This window comes from Salvelinus sp. IW2-2015, unplaced genomic scaffold, assembly GCF_002910315.2.
Source record: "Salvelinus sp. IW2-2015 unplaced genomic scaffold, ASM291031v2 Un_scaffold3193, whole genome shotgun sequence".
Taxonomy (NCBI): Eukaryota; Metazoa; Chordata; class Actinopteri; order Salmoniformes; family Salmonidae; genus Salvelinus; species Salvelinus sp. IW2-2015.
In genome coordinates, this window is record NW_019944480.1 from 41,936 (window position 1) to 61,824 (window position 19,889).

At 44.3% G+C, this 19,889-nt stretch overlaps 1 protein-coding gene across 1 annotated transcript in view; it reads right to left on the bottom strand.

Annotated features, from left to right (window-relative positions):
- The window catches only part of LOC112075489 (probable serpin E3), an 8,619-nt gene extending 4,465 nt beyond the window's left edge, over positions 1–4,154 (bottom strand). The window contains exon 1 of the mRNA XM_024142487.2: positions 3,578–4,154. Within this exon, the coding sequence (XP_023998255.1) occupies positions 3,578–3,845 (268 nt within the window). The 5' untranslated portion in view covers positions 3,846–4,154. The remainder of the gene's footprint in view (positions 1–3,577) is intronic.
- Positions 4,155–19,889: the final 15,735 nt, after the last annotated feature.

Sequence of the window (19,889 nt, forward strand, 5' to 3'; positions counted from 1 at the left end):
GTAAATTAACGCTTTTTGCGTTAGTGTGTGGTTAGGCTTTAGGTATAAAGTTAGCAGTGTCGGTTAGGGTTAGCAGTGTGGGTTAGGCTTAGGCATAAGGTTAGCAGTCGTGTTGAGGGTTAGGCATAAGTGTTAGCAGTACATGGCCGCATATGGTTATGTATACAGTTAGGCCGTTGGTTAAGGGTTAGTATAAGGTTAGCAGTTGTGGTTATGGTTAGGTTATAAGGTCTAGCAGTGTGTTTGGTTACGCGCTATTCCAGCAAGCCGTTGAGTGTTTAGGGTTAGAAGGTGTGGTTAGGTAGGTATGAAGGTTAGCAGTGTGGGTTAATGGTATGGTATAAGGTTAGCACGCTGTCGGTAGGCGCTTACAGTGTGGTTAGGGTTAGGTATACGGTTAGCTACGTGTGGTTATGGTTATGTATAAGGTTAGCAGTGTGGTTATCGTTAGTGTCGTGGTATAAGGTTAGGCAGTGTGGTTATGGTTAGTGTTAAGTTAGAGTGTGGTTAGGGTTAGCAGTGTGGTTAGGTTAGGTTATTAATGTTAGCAGTGTTGTTCAGGGTTAGGTATAAGGTTAGCAGTGGGGGTTTTAGGGTAGGTATAAGGTTCAGCAGTGTCGGTTATGCGTTATGGGCATAAGGTTAGCAAGTGTCGGTTAGCGGTTAGCCAGTGTGGTTGGGTACGGGGTTATGGTTAGCAGTAAGCAGTGTGGTTATGGGTTAAGTTAGGTTAGAGCTCAGGTGGTTAGGCGTTAGGCAATTAAGGTTAAGGCAGTGTTGGTTATGGTTAGGCATAATAGGTAGCCACTGTGGTAGGTGATTTGAGGTTAGGTCATTAAGGTTAGCAGTGTGGAGTTAGGGTAGAGTATGGTTCCATTGCGATTAGATCTAGTATAGGAGAGCGTGTGCTTCAAGGTTAGCTGTAGTCTACAGTGGGTTTAGGCTTAGTATAAGGTTAGCAGTCGTGGTGCGTTTATGGATTAGGTATAAGCCACGTTAGCAGTCCGCGTGTGTTAGATTGGCTGTTAAGGTTAGCACGCTCCTTGTCGGTTAGTCGCGTTACCGTGCTATCAAGGTTTACAGTTGTTGGCTTTGGTTATGTATCAAGCCGTTCCTAGCAGTGTCGGTCCTTCACTTTATGGTTATCAGTGTTGGCTACTGTTAATGCTATTAAGCGTTAAGCAGTGTGCGTTAGTAGTATAACTGTAGCGAGTCTGGTGAGCTTGTGGGTAGCTATTAAGGCTTCAGGCAGTTGTCTGGTTGATGGTTAGCATAAGCGTTATCACTTGTGGTTAGGTTTAGCTATTTAGGCCGTTAGCATGTGGTTAGGTATCTAGTCGTGGTTTAGGGTTAGCAGTGTGTTGTATTTTTTTTAGGCCAGTTATGGGTTAGGTAGCATAAGCTCTCGATGCCTCCTTGCATCTAATATCTATTATTCAGGTAATGTTTCTCTATCTCTTTCTTCAGTCTATGGCGCCTAAGGCAATTCACGCAGATGCAGCCAGCGGACCCGGCTCTGTGCATTCTTTCTTTTTCTCGTTCTTTCAGCAAGTCAGCTAGAAAGCCTCTTTATATTCTGTCTACAGCTTTTCTATATATATACTATATTAGCCGCAGCTGTCTGTACACGCTGTTCCTAGCGATGTCTTGAATAATAAAACGACCGTTCCTGTCTATATTCTCTCGGTCTGTTCAGATACTTCTTTGTTCGTTCTTTATTATTTTACGTATCATCTATATCTATGGTGATCCTATTTACTGTGCGCGTTGTTGTGTGCGTCCATGCGGTATCGCGCTGAGATGGTGTAGCGGGGTTTGATTTAGCCTCCCGCTCATGTTTACTCTATAGTTTGCCTTCGTGAAGCCAGTGTGTGCCCTATTGTTGTGTCTATTCTCTCTAGAAAAGTCCTTATGGTTGCCCCTGAATGTGTTGCACTTCTCTCTCTTCCTGGATAGGGTTAGCAGTGTGGTTAGGGTTAGGTATACGGTTAGCAGTGTGGTTATGGTTAGGCATAAGGTTAGCAGTGTGATTAGGGTTAGCAGTGTGGTTAGGGTTAGCAGTGTGGTTAGGGTTAGCAGTGTGGTTATGGTTAGGCATAAGGTTAGCAGTGTGGTTAGGGTTAGCAGTGTGGTTAGGGTTAGGCATAAGCTCTCATGCCTCCTTGCATAAGGTCCTAGGCATAATGTCTCATGCCTCCTTGCAGCATGCCTAAGGCACATTCACGCAGATGAGCAGGGACCCGGGGCATCTTTCTTTTTGTGTTTTTCAGAGTCAGTAGAAAGGCCTCTTTAGTGTCCTAAGTTTTCATAACTGTGACCTTAATTGCCTACTGTCTGTAAGCTGTTAGTGTCTTAATAACGACCGTTCCACAGATGCATGTTCATTAGTTGTTTATGGTTCATTGAACAAGCATGGGAAACAGTGTTTAAACCTTAACATCTCACAGCAAATACTGGCAAATCTGGTACAGTCCATGAGGAGGAGATGCACCGCAGTACACACCAGATACTGACTGTTACTTTTGATCCCCCCTTTGTTCATGGACACATGATTCCATTTCTGTTAGTCACATGTCGGTGGAACTTGTTCAGTTTATGTCTCAGATGTTGAATCTGTTATGTTCATACAAATATTTACACATGTTAAGTTTGCTGAAAATAAACGCAGTTGACAGTGAGAGGACGTTTCTTTTTTTTTGCTGAGTTTATTTCAATCATATTAAAATAAAATGTAATGTTCATGCTCGATCGAGTTCTCTTTTGCTAATTGTTGTCTGTGATTTTTACCTCAATATTTCATGATGTGTAACAAGATGTGCACAATAACGTGCCAAAGAATAAGCCTCAATATTTGCAGACATCGGTGACAATATCGCTGTAGGATGCTGATTCGTCGTCTGTATTGATGTTAAGGTCGGATTTGAACGGAGAAAACGGATCAGAACAGCGCTGCCTTTCCTGTCTATCCTGTCAGTAACGTATCGACACATTCTCCAATGACGGTTAAATCTACGTGGTGTTTTGAGAAACGCGTGTGACATCGAGCCCAGGTCCATMCCACATGTCTATATACACAGCCACCCGTGTAGCTTAGAGTCAAAACCTTTCCTTCACTTTGGCACCTTTCACCTTTTTTTTTATTCAATCAAGAACGCTGATAAATCAGTAAAATATGCTCCTTCTCTCTCTGCCTGAAGTGCGTCCTTCTCACCATGACCTTTTAAACTTTACTGGTTTAGTGACTTCTGTTTAACACCGTGACCTTTCGACCCCAGAGTCTCAGCATTACCCTCTGAATAATCTGATTACAAAGCAGAGGCAGGTATTAAGGCTCCAGACACCACTCTACCGGCCGACAGGACCCCCATACCAATTGGCCCACAGGACCCCGTACCAGCGGTGCAGCCCGGCACCAGTTTAAGGGAATGGTGTTCTCAGGTGACTGATTTAATCAAACCGTAATGGAGAGCAAAATAAACCCACTGGTAAAGATTCTAGTTAAAGTGCTCAGCCATCCTCTGGATGCCCTTTGACCTTTTAGCCCATGGGGCTCTGCTTGGTGGGCGGGGTTTCTTACCGTTGATGTCATATCCCAGTGCGGCCACCAGTTGCGCCAGCGTGTTGCCGCGGGCGCCCAGCTGCAGAAGACCCAAGGACAACGAGACGCTCGCCGGCGACACGATCAAGTTGGAGTTGTTCTCTGTCTCGGTGAGCGTTTGGTAAAGGCTGACGGCGAACTCTGTGTGCAGCTCTCCCATGGTGTCTTGAAGGCTGAAGGCGTCACACTGACCCCTCTCCACCAACCAGAAGTAGACGAACAGCGAGGTCATCGACAGGCGACACATGACCTTGGAGGTGAATGGTCAAAGGACAAATGTAGATGTTGATGGCAGATGGGGCCCACAGAGATGGGGTCCACAGAGATGGGCCCACAGAGATGGGGCCCACAGAGATGGGGTCCACCAGAGATGGGGTCCAAAGAGATGGGGCCCACAGAGATGGGGTCCACAGAGATGGGGTCCACAGAGATGGGGTCCACAGAGATGGGTCCACAGAGATGGGCCCACAGAGATGGGGCCCACAGAGATGGGGTCCACAGAGATGGGGCCCACAGAGATGGGGCCACAGAGATGGGGGCCCACAGAGATGGGGTCCACAGATGGGGGCCCACAGAGATGGGCACAGAGATGGTCACAGAAGATGGGGTACAGAGATGGGCCCACAGAGATGGGGTCCACAGAGATGGAGTCCACAGAGATGAGTCCACAGAGATGGGGTCCACAGAGATGGAGTCCACAGAGATGGTCCACAGAGATGGGTCCCACAGAGATGGGCCCACAGAGATGGGGCCACAGAGATGGGCCACAGAGATGGGGTCCACAGAGATGGGGCCCACAGAGAGGGGTCCACAGAGATGGGGTCACTGCAAAGACAAGAGGTTAGGTCATGTTATAAACGTCTTTATAGGCATAGTTTTACTGTTCCGTGTCACTACATATATTGATTTTATTTGGCAGTTTAAAAAAAATATAGACATGCGTAAAACTTGTCAAGGATAACACAAAGTCAATGACTTGTTGCCTTAGATACATTCATGAATAGTTATTGATGGAATAACAATAACATTTCATTGTAACACCAGACTTAGTTGTACGGAAAACCAGAGAGGACGCATGAAATAAAAAATGATTCCCTTGTTATGTCGAGATCACAACTTATTTATCTCATGATCACGACAAAGCAAAACTTTTTTTTGGGGGGGGGGTCGAGATCACGAGATAAACTGTATAAATAGGAATGGATTGATGTTAGACTGACAGTATGACTAGGTGGTAGAGCTCACTGTGGATCAGAGCCCACGGTGGATCAGAGCCCACGGTGGATCAGGCCCACGTGGCAGAGCCCACGGTGGATCAGAGCCCACGGTGATCAGAGCCCCACGGTGGATCAGAGCCCACGGGCGGATCAGAGCCCCACGTGGATCAGAGCCCCACGGTGGATCAGAGCCCACGGTGGATCAGAGCCACGGTGATCAGAGCCCACGGTGGATCAGAGCCCACGGGGGATCAGAGCCCCACGATGGATCAGAACCACTTGATCAGAGCCCACGGTGGATCAGAGCCCACGGTGGATCAGAGCCCACGGTGGATCAGAGCCCACGGGGATCAGAGCCCACGGTGGATCAGAGCCACGGGGATCAGAGCCCCACGGTGGATCAGAGCCCACGGTGGATCAAGCCCACGGTGGATCAGAGCCACGGTGATCAGAGCCACGGGGATCAGAGCCCACGGTGGATCAGAGCCACTTTGGATCAGAGCCCACGGTGGATCAGAGCCCGCACGGTGGATCAGAGCCCACGGTGGATCAGAGCCCACGGTGGATCAGAGCCCACGGGGGATCAGAGCCACTTTGGATCAGAGCCACGGTGGATCTGCATTTACGTTTTTATTCATTGCTACACGAAGGGATGGTACATTTAATGCTGACATCATGCTTTCATTTGTGCTTGGAAATCATATCAGTTTATAAGTTAGAATGTTAGCAAGCTAAATATCCTTTACCTTGAGCTATAGAGCTTGTGAGGGAGCTAAGCCCTCGTGGGGCATTTAAGCCATGAACAATGCCTGACAGGCAGCCTGTCTCCCAGGATGTGTGCCGCCCCCAAGACCACAGCCAATCGCATGCAAGCAGCTAACTTGGCTAGTCTTGTGAGCTAGCTAGTTAGGTAGGTAGTCTTGTTAGCTAGATAACTAGCTAGCTAGCTTGTTATCTATGCTGGTTGTTAGCTTGCACAACTGATATGTGTATAATTGTAAGGAACACTTTGTGTTTTATCGATAATATTTACATTTACAAAGTGAGTGAGCTCTATTTTTGACAGGCTGATCAGATTCAATAGCAGACTCAAAGGCTGATAMGTCAGGATTCTGCCTTGTAGGCTGTTTCATAGGTAAAGCTCCTTGCAGGCTGATTAGCATTGATGGGTTCGGATTTCTAAACTTTAAATATTATTAATCATTAGTTGTAATAGAGATATGAGAGGTGCCATAGTCTAGGATCTACACCAGAAGTGAATGGTTATCTGTAGGAGGGATGTATATGGTGGAGGCAATTAAGCTTGGAATGTACTGAGTGAAGGAAAGACGATCACATCTTGGCAGGCACTGATAAGGGTGGGGAGTCGTGGATGAGTCAGGAAGGGGGCTGAGGTCAGGTCAGGTCACGTTAAGGGAGAAGGAACAGTTTATTGCCTGCGTCACTTAATTTCCTGCCTAGCAACAGAGATGTAGTATTTAGAGAGAAGGAGGAGATTCCACCCCAAATTGGGGTGTATATATATATACTACCGCTGGTGGAACCATGTCTTTGTCTGGTTCAGCTGTTCGATCCCTTGGGGCGAATAAACTTGGTTTAAGCTTTCATAGTGTCCTTCGAGGTCTTACTCTGATATTTAGAACCTAACAGCATTCAGTGCATTATGTATATGATCAAGAGTGAGTGAGATCACACTTAATAGCAGCCTTGGATGCTGATAAGTCAGGATGCTGATAAGTCAGGATGCTGATAAGTCAGGATGCTGTTAAGTCAGGATGCTGATACGTCAGGATGCTGATAAGTCAGGATGCCGATAAGTCAGAATGCTGATAAGTCAGGATGTTGTTAAGTCAGGATGCTGTTAAGTCAGGATGCTGATAAGTCTGGATGCTGATAAGTCAGGATGCTGATAAGTCAGGATGCTGATAAGTCAGGATGCTGATAAGTCAGGATGCTGAAAAGTCAGGATGCTGATAAGTCATGATGCTGATAAGTCGGATGCTGATAAGTCAGGATGCTGATAAGTCAGGATGCTGATAAGTCAGGATGCTGATAAGTCAGGATGCTGATAAGTCAGGATGCTGCCTTGTAGATTGTTTGCAAGGAGCCTTACACATGACCTCGCTACTGTTATTTTTCACTGTCTTTTTACTGTTGTTGTCACGCCCTGACATTAGAGATCCTTTTTACGTCTCTATTTTGGTTGGTCAGGGCGTGGGTTTGGGTGGGCATTCTATGTCTGGTGTTCTATGTTGTCCTTGTTTTTGTATTTCTATGTGTTTGGCCTGGTATGGTTCCCAATCAGAGGAAAGAAATTCCACAAATTAACTGTTAACAAGGTACACCTGTTAATTGACATGCATTCCAGGTGACTACCTCATGAAGCAGGTTGAGAGAATACCAAGAGTGTGCAAAGCTGTCACCAAGGCAAAAGGTAGCTACTTTGAAGAATCTCAAATATAAAACATATGTTGATTTGTTAAACACTTTTTTGGTTACTACATGATTCCATATGTGTTATTTAATAGTTGTAATGTCTTTACTATTATTATACAATGTATAACTTTTGACTGGTACTGTATTTTAAAGAGCCAAAGCTAATGGAAACCATACAAGCCAACAAATAGGGAACTTAAATGATCTACAATAATTTAAAGTTAAAACTCATCACAGTTGTAAGTCTGTCATAATTGCGCTTGGCTTTTTAACATGGCAAATACACATGCCAGAAACTTACCTGCAAGTCAGGTAAATAGGAAGGTTACACTTATGTCGCCTATCTGTCCCAATTCATGACAGTTATCTCCAAAGATCTGGTGTCCACTTAAGTCCTCTATCACTGTCACTGGAGAGCTTGTGTATGCGCGTATGTCCCTCTCACCTCTCCTGTCCGGGTGTTTGTTGTGTCTGCGCCTTGCGTAGCCAGCTGCTTGAGTGGTGAGCGGGTTCTCAGTCATAAGACTGTGTTTAAAGGGAGTGCTCCGTGTTTGCGGTCTCTGTCGGCGATGTCCGTACCACTCGGCTAGAATGCCCACTTCCCCGAACCGGCACTAGAAGGAGCCAGGCGCAGGGAGGCATGTCACCGACCAGTAAATCCCAACACGAACTGAGAAAAAGACATAACACACAACACACACAACCACACACACACACACACACACACACACACACACACACACACACACAACACACACCACACACACACACAACACACACACCAACACACACACCACACACACCCACAACCACACTTACCAGAAGACAGTCGGTCCCCTAATTATTTGTTGTGGTGATCAAATGGCATCCCTAAAAAGAGGATAACAACACACTGACCATCCCAGTACTGCATTAGGCTTCTAATGGGAAGACGCTATGAAATGTGGCATTACAGTCGTGGCCAAAAATATTGGCAACCTTGCACTTTTTTCAAGTAACTCACAATTTTCCCTAAAAATAGTGTTGAAATTGAACAAAGAATTTGGTCTCCACAATTTGTTATTTCACTGTTAATATTACAGAACCTTTGTTTTTGATTCAGAACTTAATATATCCATTTAAATCAGTAAATAAACAGAAATGGTATTGACAAAATTATAAACACCCTCGACTTCAAATTTGGTAGCACAGCCTTTGGTCTAAATAACTGCAATCAAGCACTTCCTTTAACCATCGATGAGCTTCCTGCACCTCTGTACTGGCAGTTTGGCCCACTCCTCTTGTGCAAACTTCTCCAGTTCTCTCAGATTAGAAGGGAGCTTTCTCCTAACTGTTTTCAGATCTCTCCACAAGTTTTAAATGCGATTTAGATCTGGACTCATTGCTGGCCACTTCAGAACAGTCCAGCGTTTTGTCTCGAACCATTCCTGGGTGCTTTTTGAAGTGTGTTTGGGGGGTCATTGTCCTGATGGAAGACCCATGACCATTCGACGGTGACCCAGCTTTCTGACACCGGTCCGACTTTGCGCTCTAAAATACCAGTTCTCCCAGATTAGAAGGGTGTCTCGGTATTCTCCATGCACACGTTCAAGGCACCCGGTGCCAGAGAGAGCAAAGCAACCCCAAAACGTCACTGAACCCCCTCCATGTTTGACTATAGGGAAGGTGTTATTTTCTTTGAAAGCTTAATTTTGTTTTCTGTAACCATAGAGATGGTGTGCTTTACCAACAAAAAAATCTAATTTGATCTCATCTGTCCACAGGACATTCTCCCAGAARGATTTTGGCATGTTCAGGTGTGTTTTGGCAAATTGCAGTCAGGCTTTTTTATGTMTTTCTCTCAGCAGTGGGGTCCTCCTGGGTCTCCTACCATATAACCCCCTTTCATTGAGTTAGCGACGGATGGTGCGAGTAGAAACTGTCGTAATTTGTGTCTGAAGGTCAGCTGGAATCTGTGTGGCAGATTGATCGAGGTGATTTCTCCCCTATTCAAACAATCCTTCACTGTAATCTTCCATCAAGTTTTCTCTTGCGGCCACGTCCAGTGAGGTTGGCTACAGTGGCATGGGCCTTAAACATCTTGATAACATTACGTACGGTGGAAACAGGAAAATCAAGGTCTCTGGAGATGGACTTGAGATTGTCCATGCTTGGCTATAATGTTGTGTCTGACCTCAGATAATTCTCTGGTTCTCTTTCTTTTGTCCATGCTCATTGCAGTACACACAGTGACACAAAACAGGAGAATGAGTMATTTTCTCTGTTCAAACTGGTTGAATATGTTATTTTTATACAGCATGCACCTTCAACTTACCACAGGTGAGTTCAATTCCAAAKTAAATGAGAATCTCCTGCTTGAAATCTAATTATTTTTTAACTACTTCTAGAAGGTGCCAATAATATTGTCCGGGACATTTTAGGATTTCTTTGTGGAATTAGCTAAGATTTAGTAAATTATTCAGATTTATTTGTTTTGTTCAACTGCACACTGAAGATATAGGTCTGTTAGCTAGCAACCCTAACAGCTCTAGCAACCTTAAAACTTCTTGAGGATAGGGTGCAGAATAGCGTGCGCAATTTCAACTTCGTGCTACTCATCCCCAGAATATAAGATATGCATATTATTAGTGGATTTGGATAGAAAACACTCTGAAGTTTCTAAAACTGTTTGAATCATATCTGTAAGTATAACAGAACTTATATAGCAGTCAAAACCCTGAGGACTAACTTTTTTATTGTTAAGTTCCTGTATGTTCAATGAGTTATCATGGGCACACCAGAATTCTAATCACTATCCACGCAGTTTCTACTGCTTCCACTGGATGTCGCCATTGTATGGAAAAAGGTTAAGGTTTTTCCTTAGTAAACTGAGAAAGATATTGAAGATATTGACCCGGAAGTGGAGTGACGTCGTGTGTTTATGTTTGAGAGTTGAGCAAGACTTGAAAAGTACCGTGAGTTTGTTGATATCCGTATTGAAAACAGATGACCCGTCTTCAATTTGATCGATTATTAACGTTTACAAATACCTTAAGTTGTATTACAAAAGTACTTTGAAATGTTTTGGCAAAGTTTAGAGGGAATTTTTTAGATATTTGTCGTGATTTTGCGCAAATTGAACGCTGTTTTCCTGGTACAACGGCGCCAAATAATGGACAATTTGGATAATATGGACGGATTAATCGAACTAAAGGACCATTTTGTATGTTTATGGGACATATTGGAGTGCCAACAAAAGAATCTCGTCAAAGGTAAGGCATGTTTTATATTTTATATCTGCGTTTTGAGTAGCGCCGCATGGTTGAAATTGTCAACAAAGAAGTGTAGCCATTGCACTATCATCAGATAATAGCATCTTATGCTTTCGCCGAAAAGCCTTTTTGAAATCTGACATGTTGGCTGGATTCACAACGAGTGTAGCTTTTATTTGGTATCTTATATGTGTGTAATTTAATAAAGTTTGATTTTATAGATTTTTTTTTGAATCTGGCGCTCTACATTTAACAGGCTGTTGGGACGCAAGCGTCCCGCGATCCAGAGAGGTTATTAACAGACCCTTGCAACCCTAACAGACCCAGCAACCCTAACAGACCCTAGCAACCCTAACAGAGCCTAGCAACCTTAACAGACCCTAGCAATCTTAACAGACCCTAGCAACCCTAACAGACCCTAGCAACCTTAACAGACCCGCAACCTTAACAAACCCAGCAACACTAACAGACCCCAGCAACCCTAACAGACCCTAGCAACCTTAACAGACCCTAGTAACCTTAACAGAGCCTAGCAACCCTAACAGACCTTAGCAACCTTAACAGACCCTAGCAACCCAACAGACCCTAGCAACCCTAACAGACTCTAGCAACCCTAACAGAACCAAGCAATCTTAACAGACCCTAGCAACCCTAACAGTCCCAGCAACCCTAACAGACCCTACAACCCAACAGACCCTAGCAACCTTAACAGACCCTAGTAACCTTAACAGACCCTAGCAACCTTAACAGACCCAGCAACCCAACAGATCCTAGCAACCGTACAGACCCTAGCAACTTAAACAGGGACTAGCAACCTTAACAGACCCTAACAACCTAACAGACCCCAGCACCCTAACAGACCCTAGCAACCTTAACAGACCCTAGGAACCTTAACAGAGCCTAGCAACCCTAACAGACCTTAGCAACCTTAACAGACCCTAGCAACCCAACAGACCCTAGCAACCCTAACAGACTCTAGCAACCCTAACAGACCCTAGTAACCTTAACAGACCCTAGCAACCTTAACAGACCCCAGCAACCCTAACAGATCCTAGCAACCGTAACAGACCATAGCAACCTTAACAGACCCTAGCAACCTTAACAGACCTTAGCAACCTTAACAGACACTAGCAACCCTAACAGACCCTAGCAACCCTAACAGTCCCTAGCAACCTTAACAGACCCTAACAACCCTAACAGACCCTAGCAACCTAACAGACCCTAGCAACCCTAACAGACCCTAGCACCTTAACAGACCCTAGCAACCTAACAGACCCTAGAAACCTTAACTTCTTTATGATCGGGGGCAGCATTTTCACTTTTGGATGAATTGCGTGCCCATAGTGAACTGCCTCCTACTCTGTCCCAGATGCTAATACATATATGCATATTATTATTACTGTTGGATATAAAAAACTCTGAAGTTTCTAAAACGTTTGAATGATATCTGTGAGTATAACAGAACTCATATGGCAGGCAAAAACCTGAGAAAAAATCCAAACAGGAAGTGAGAATTCTGAGACTGGTCAATGTTCAACTCATCGCCGATTCAATTCCCTGTAAGATATGGATCTGTTTGCATTCCTACGCCTTCCACTAGATGTCAACAGTGTTGGAACGTGGAATGAAGCCTCTAGTGTGATGTGGGGCCGGTGGGAAGGTTTCAATCACTGGTCTGCAGAATGCCAGTTCCTGGTCACGCGCTTTCCTCATGATATCGCCTTGCGTTCCATAACTTCTACAGACATGAAGGAATGCTCCCGTTGGAACGTTATTGGATATATATGATAACAACATCCGAAGATTGATTCTCTTACTTAGTTTGACCAGTTTATTCGACCTGTTATATAACTTTTTGACGTTTTCGTCCGAGTTTGCTGCATGCTCTGCGCGAGCGTTTGAACATTACTGAACAAGTAATGGACATTATCGAACAAAACAACTATTTATTGTGGAACTAGGATTCCTGGGAGTGCATTCTGATGAAGATGATCAAAGGTAAGGGAATATTTATGATGTAATTTCGTATTTCTGTTGACTCCAACATGGCGGAGAAATTTGTTTTTTACTTGAGCGCCGTCTCAGATTATTGCATGGTGTGCTTTACGTAATGTTTTTTTGAAATCTGACACAGCGGTTGCATTAAGAACAAGGTTATCATAAATTATATGTAAAACATGTATCTTTCATCAAAGTTATGATGAGTATTTCTGTTATTTGACGTGGCTCTCTGCAATTTCTCCGGATATTTTGGAGGCATTTTGAACATAAATGTATTGTGTAACATGATGTCCTATGAGGTTCATCTGATGAAGATCATCAAAGGTTAGTGATTAATTTTATCTCTATTTCTGCTTTTTGTTACTACTATCTTTGGCTGGAAAAATGGCTGTGTTTTTCTGTGACTTGGCTCTGACCTAACATAATTGTTTGGTGTGCTTTCCTCGTAAATCCTTTCTGAAATCAGACATGTTGGCTGGATTCACACAACACGTGTAGCTTTACTTGGTGTCTTTTCATGTGTGATTTCATGAAAGATTGATTTTTATAGTAATATATTTGAATTTGGCGCGCTCACATTTTTTCTGGCTTTTGGCCAAGTGGACGCTACCGTCCCACATATCCCAGAGAAGTTAACAGACCCTAGCAACAGACAGACTTTTTAAAGACTTAGATTATTATTATTTTTAATTTTTTTGGCAAGTACTACACACACACACACACACACACACACACACCACACACACACCACACACACACACACACACACACACAACACACACACACACACACACACACACCACACACACCACACACACACACACACACACACACACCACACACACATGTTTGCATCTCTGTTAGTGAGCATTTCTGCTTTGCCAAGATAATCCATCCACCTGACAGGTGTGGCATATCAAGAAACTGATTAAACAGCATGATCATTACACAGGTGCACCTTGTGCTGGGGACAATAAAAGGCCACTCTAAAATGTGCAGTTTTGTCACATAACACAATACCACAGATGTCTCAAGGTCAGGGAGTGTGCAATTGGCATGCTGATTGAAAGAATGTCCACCAGAGCTATTGCCAGAGAATTTCTTTCTTTCTTTAAAAAAATCCACCATAACGTAGTTTTACAGAATTTGGCAGTACGTCGGACCGGCCTCACAACCCCCGACCACGTGTATGGCGTTGTGTGGGCGAGCGGTTTGCTGATGTCAAGATTGTGAACAGAGTGCCCCATGGCGGCAGTGGGGTTTTGGTATGGGCAGGCATAAGCTACGGACAATAAACACAATTGCATTTTATCATAAGGACTAGATGGTAATTTGAATGCATAGAGATACCGTGACGAGGCCCATTGTCGTGCCATTCATCCACCGCCATGACCTCATATTTCAGCATGATAATGCACGGACCCATGACGCAAGGATCTGTAAACAATTCCTGGAGGCTGAAAATGGCCTGCATACTCACCAGACATGTCACCTATTGAGCATGTTTGGGATGCTCTGGATCGACGTGTACGACAGTGTGTTCAAGTAGCCGCCTGTATCCAGCAACTTCGCACAGCCATTGAAGAGGAGTGGGACAACATTCCACAGGCCTCAATCAACAGCCTGATCGACTCTATGCGAAGGAGATGTGTCACGGGGCATGAGGCAAATGGTGGTCACACCAGATACTGACTGGTTTTMTGATCTATGCCTCTACCTTTTTGTAAGGTATCTGTGACCAACAGATGCATATCTGTATTCCCAGTCATGTGAAATCCATAGATTACAGCCTAAAGAATTAATTTACATTGCCTGATTTCCTTTCTTGGAAATTGTTGCATTTTACATTTATATTTTTGTTCAGGATAATACAGTATAGTCTCATTATTGTTATTTTATTGTGTTGCTATTTCCTTTTTTATTTATCAAATATTTTCTCTTACTTTTTAACTCTACATTGTTTGGGAAAGGGCTCATAAGTAAGCATTTCACGATAAAGTCTACACCTGTTGTATTTGGCTCATGTGACCAATAAAATGTGATTTGATTTAGAATTAAAKAAGATAGTGGTTATATAGAGAGTCACTCTGACCTGGTCTACACGGGACATGAGGTGAACATCCCTCCTCAGAGCCAACAAAATGTGACTTCTTGTAATTTATTGTAAGCTAGGACCCTTTTTCATTTAATTTTTATGTATTTTCTAAATTTAAGTGTGTATAATATTTGCAGTAGCCTGTTGTTGACTACGAACATGAATTAATCAAATAAACGTTTAATTGGTGTCCCCGTGACAGCTAATGGGCCTTGAAACAAAAGATGTGAAGACMCATTTTCCCATGGTGAACTGAAGAAAGGAGGGACAGGGACAGGGTGTGATTGGTAGGCCTAACCATCAGGTATCGGGCTTCATTGGTGGCTTGGGATTCCTCCCATTTACTTTATCTGTACTAATGAGTCCAGCAAGCTTGGCTGTCGTCAACGGAGACACCACATTCTTTAATACCAATGTTACAACTCTGCCGACGGTAGGAATTTCGAATTTTATGGACTCAGGTTTCAGCACGGGATGAAATGTCATGGTAATTGCCCAAATACAATCGTTTGAACTGCCACCAAAGTAAACAACAGCTTTCATCTTGATGGCTGGTGTCAAACTGTCTGACTTCGGCATGAAAAAAACAACAATTTGTGGATTGAAAGATAATGATTTGTGCTCTCAATTTGTGTTTCCTGGTCCAATTAAAAATACAAGCCCAGACCGGATTGATAGGGAAAGAGTGGAGGGAGGCTTTCTCTTGATGGAATGATTTCCTGGTCCAATTAAAAATACAAGCCCAGACCGGATTGATAGGGAAAGAGTGGAGGGAGGCTTTCTCTTGATGGAATGAAGAAACACCCACTCACAAACAGACATGGAGCCCAGCTTGGGCCCCTAAACACTGAAGCCTATATGCACCTATACTTTCCAGAGAGAGAGAGAGAGACAGAGAGAGACAAAGAGAGAAAAGAGGAGAGGAGAAAGAGAGAGGAGAGAAAGAAAAGAGAAGAGAGAGAGAGAAGAGAGAGAGAGAGAGATCACCAAAGGAAGAGTAGAAGAAAGAAAAGAGAGAGAGAGAACGGAGAGAGAAGAGAGAGAGAGAGAGAATGAGAGAGAGAGAGAGAGAGAAGAGAGAGAGAAGGACGACAGGGCAGCGAGAGAGAGGAGGAGAGAGAGAGAGAGAGAGACGAGAAGAAGAGAGAGAGAGATGAGACGGGAGAGAAGAGAGAGGACACAGAAGAGAGAGAGAGAGAGAGAGAAGAGAGACGAAGAGAGAAGAGAGAAGAGAAAGAGAAGAGAGAACAGAGAGAGAGAGAGGAAAAGGAGAGGGCAGCAGGCAGGCAGGCAGGCAGAAGGTGCGTCTCTCTCTTTCTCTCTGTAGTCAGGGCTCCTGATCTGTTGCCCTCTGCCCTGGCCTCGGCTTTGTGTAGGTTTGGTGAGCTGCCATTCTAAAACCCTGGCGACCACCAGATCACTGCCAGTCAGGGCCATGTCAACTAGCAGGCCATAGTAACTCTCCATACAGGACCATGCAACTAGCAGCCATAGTAACTCTCCATACAGCACCATGCCAACTAGCAGGCCATAGTAACTCTCCATACAGCACCATGCCAACTAGCAGGCCATAGTAACTCTCCATACAGCACCATGCCAACTAGCAGGCCATAGTAACTCTCCATACAGCACATGCCAACTAGCAGGCCATAGTAACTCTCCATACAGCACCATGCCAACTAGCAGGCCATAGTAACTCTCCATACAGACCATGCCAACTAGCAGGCCATAGTAACTCTCCATACAGCACCATGCCAACTAGCAGCCATAGTAACTCTCCATACAAGCACCATGCCAACTAGCAGGCCATAGTAACTCTCCATACAGCACCATGCCAACTATCAGGCCATAGTAACTCTCCATACAGCACCATGCCAACTAGCAGGCCATAGTAACTCTCCATACAGCACCATGCCAACTAGCAGGCCATAGTATCTCTCCATACAGCACCATGCCAACTAGCAGGCCATAGTAACTCTCCATACAGCACCATCCAACTAGCAGGCCATAGTAACTCTCCATACAGCACCATGCCAACTAGCAGGCCATAGTAACTCTCCATACAGCACCATGCCAACTAGCAGGCCATAGTAACTTTCCATACAAGACCATGCCAACTAGCAGGCCATAGTAACTCTCCATACAGCACCATGCCAACTAGCAGGCCATAGTAACTCTCCATACAGACCATGCCAACTAGCAGGCCATAGTAACTCTCCATACAGCACCATGCCAACTAGCAGGCCATAGTAACTCTCCATACAGCACCATGCCAACTAGCAGGCCATAGTAACTCTCCATACAGCACCATGCCAACTAGCAGGCCATAGTAACTCTCCATACAGCACCATGCCAACTAGCAGGCCATAGTAACTCTCCATACAGCACCATGCCAACTAGCAGGCCATAGTAACTCTCCATACAGCACCATGCCAACTAGCAGGCCATAGTAACTCTCCATACAGCACCATGCCAACTAGCAGGCCATAGTAACTCTCCATACAGCACCATGCCAACTACAGGCCATAGTAACTCTCCATACAGCACCATGCCAACTAGCAGGCCATAGTAAACTCCATACAGCACCATGCCAACTAGCAGGCCATAGTAACTCTCCATACAGACCATGCCAACTACAGCCTAGACTCTCCATACAGACCATGCCAACTAGCAGGCCATAGTAACTCTCCATACAGCACCATGCCAACTAGCAGGCCATAGTAACTCTCCATACAGCACCATGCCAACTAGCAGGCCATAGTAACTCTCCATACAGCACCATGCCAACTATCAGGCCATAGTAACTCTCCATACAGCACCATGCCAACTAGCAGGCCATAGTAACTCTCCATACTTCTTCTAATAGAAACATACCCAGGTTATGGTTGCCATATTCTCAGACAATCAGACATTGTGTATATTTACAGTAGCATTTTCTGTCCTTTCTCACGTTTGTCATCTAAGCAATTATGATGCAGTTATACCAAAACAATACACAACACAGAGTTTCCTATCCAAGTTTTAATGTGTAAAAATAACAGACAAATTGCAACAGAATCAGTCGGGACCCAGAGCTTGGGAGTTAATATACCGTATTATTTACAGCACTTTGAAGTAAATCTCAGCTCAGCAAGACAACATTTTATTGATCCTAGTGATTCATCAATTAAAACAGGTTAACATGATCCATCAACATTGTACAACTATACAGAAAAGCCTTTACATTGCTCAAATTAAGTAAATAAAGCCCAGTGATGACTCTGATGAACTGATACCTGACATGAACATGGTCGCTCTAGCAGGAAGATCGGAGTACTGTGAATCTCGGTGAGGACACGTTGAATAATAATGATTGTTTTAATTTTAACTTCCACAATGTTATCATATGTAAGTTGTAAGTTGAAACCCCTTTTTTTATTTTTAAAAGCACTATGTGAGTAATCTTGCTAAAAGACAAAAGAGCTGTGAATGAATCAGTGGTTGACCAATCAGGGCCTTGATTTGGCTTGGCAACAGTAACAATACGTGATGTAATGCATTTTTCTTTGGACACATAATTGTTCTTGCTAGTCATTGCGCTAACGCTAGTTAGCATTGGCTCGCAAAATTACCTCTAACTTCCTTCATACTGGACACATAATTGTTCTTGCTAGTCATTGCGCTAACGCTAGTTAGCATTGGCTCGCGAAACTACCTCTAACTTCCTTCAGTGGAGGCTGCTGAGGGGAGAACAGCTCATAATAATGGCCGGAAAGGATCAAATGAAATGTCACCAAACACATAGAAACCATGGAAACCATGTGTTTGATGTATTTGATACCATTCCACCGATTCCGATCCTGTCACTACCACGAGCGTGTCCTCCCCCAATTAAGGTGCCACCATCCTCCTGTGATAGACATAAGAAATAGTATCCCCAGAGTTCAACTGACTCTGGGGAAGTGGATAAAAGGCTTCATTCCTAAATTCTCAAAGTATCCTTTTAACCTGTGTATGTTTGGTGGGACGTTGATGGAATATTCTCCTAAACCACGGAAAACTGGACACGTGAATGTTCTTGTAACGTTCCCATGAAACATGTCTAGAACATTAAATATCTTACGGTCTGAGAACATGGCAACCAAGTTCTGGGTAAGTTCTATTTGACATTAAGGGAATGGTCTCTTGAGAATATTCTTTGCACATCACGGGAACAATCCTATGAGACTCTTAAGGGAACGATTTTCTAAAGTTGTGGGAACGTTTTGTTGTTAGCTGGGTAGTACCAGTCCACACGACAACAGAGTGTATCTGAGGGTACAGCCGGTAACCTTTCACCTCACTCTCTACTCTAAGACCCTTGGTTACGTGTGTGTGTGTGTGTGTTGTTAGGAATGAGGTTTGAGTAATTTAATCCCTACTAGCGGGGTCAGTCCCCACGGTCTAGATTCAGACCTCTGCCCACCCATCCGCCCACCCCTGCCTCTAGCCTCATTGAGCCAATGGGCGACAGGGAAAGAGGAGGAGGAAGAGGAAGAGGAGGAGAAAAGAGGAAGAGGAGAAGGATGGTTCCCACCAGCGAGAAACCACAAGACTACATGTGATTTCCTCTCCTTGGTGTTTCACGCCTGTGTTCCTCTCTCTCTCTTCCTGAGTGGTTCTCAGGCCACTCTCCAGRAAGGACATCTGGTAAAATGATGAATTGTAATTCCCTGTGAGGTAAGACAGACAGAGAGAGTAGTAACAGCAACACATCTATGACTGAATGTATTCAACAGTTATGGGTTACCTAGGGGGGGATACCTAGTCAGTTGTATAGGGAAAGGGGGAAACCTAGTCAGTTGTAAAGGGGGATACCTAGTCAGTTGTAAAGGGGGATACCTAGTCAGTTGTAAAGGGGGATACCTAGGTCAGTTGTAAAGGGGGATACCTAGTCAGTTGTAAAGGGGGATACCTAGTCAGTTGTAAGGGGGATACCTAGTCAGTTGTAAAGTGAAAGGGGAAACCTAGTCAGTTGTAAAGGGGGATACTAGTCAGTTGTAAAGGGGGATACCTAGTCAGTTGTAAAGGGGGATACCTAGTCAGTTGTAAAGGGGGAACCCTAGTCAGTTGTAAAGGGGATACCTAGTCAGTTGTAAAGGGGGATACCTAGTCAGTTGTAAAGGGGGATACCTAGTCAGTTGTAAAGGGGGTACCTAGTCAGTTGTAAAGGGGATACCTAGTCAGTTGTAAAGGGAAAGGGGGAAACCTAGTCAGCTTGGCAAAAGGGGGATACCTAGTCAGTTGTAAAGGGGGATACCTAGTCAGTTGTA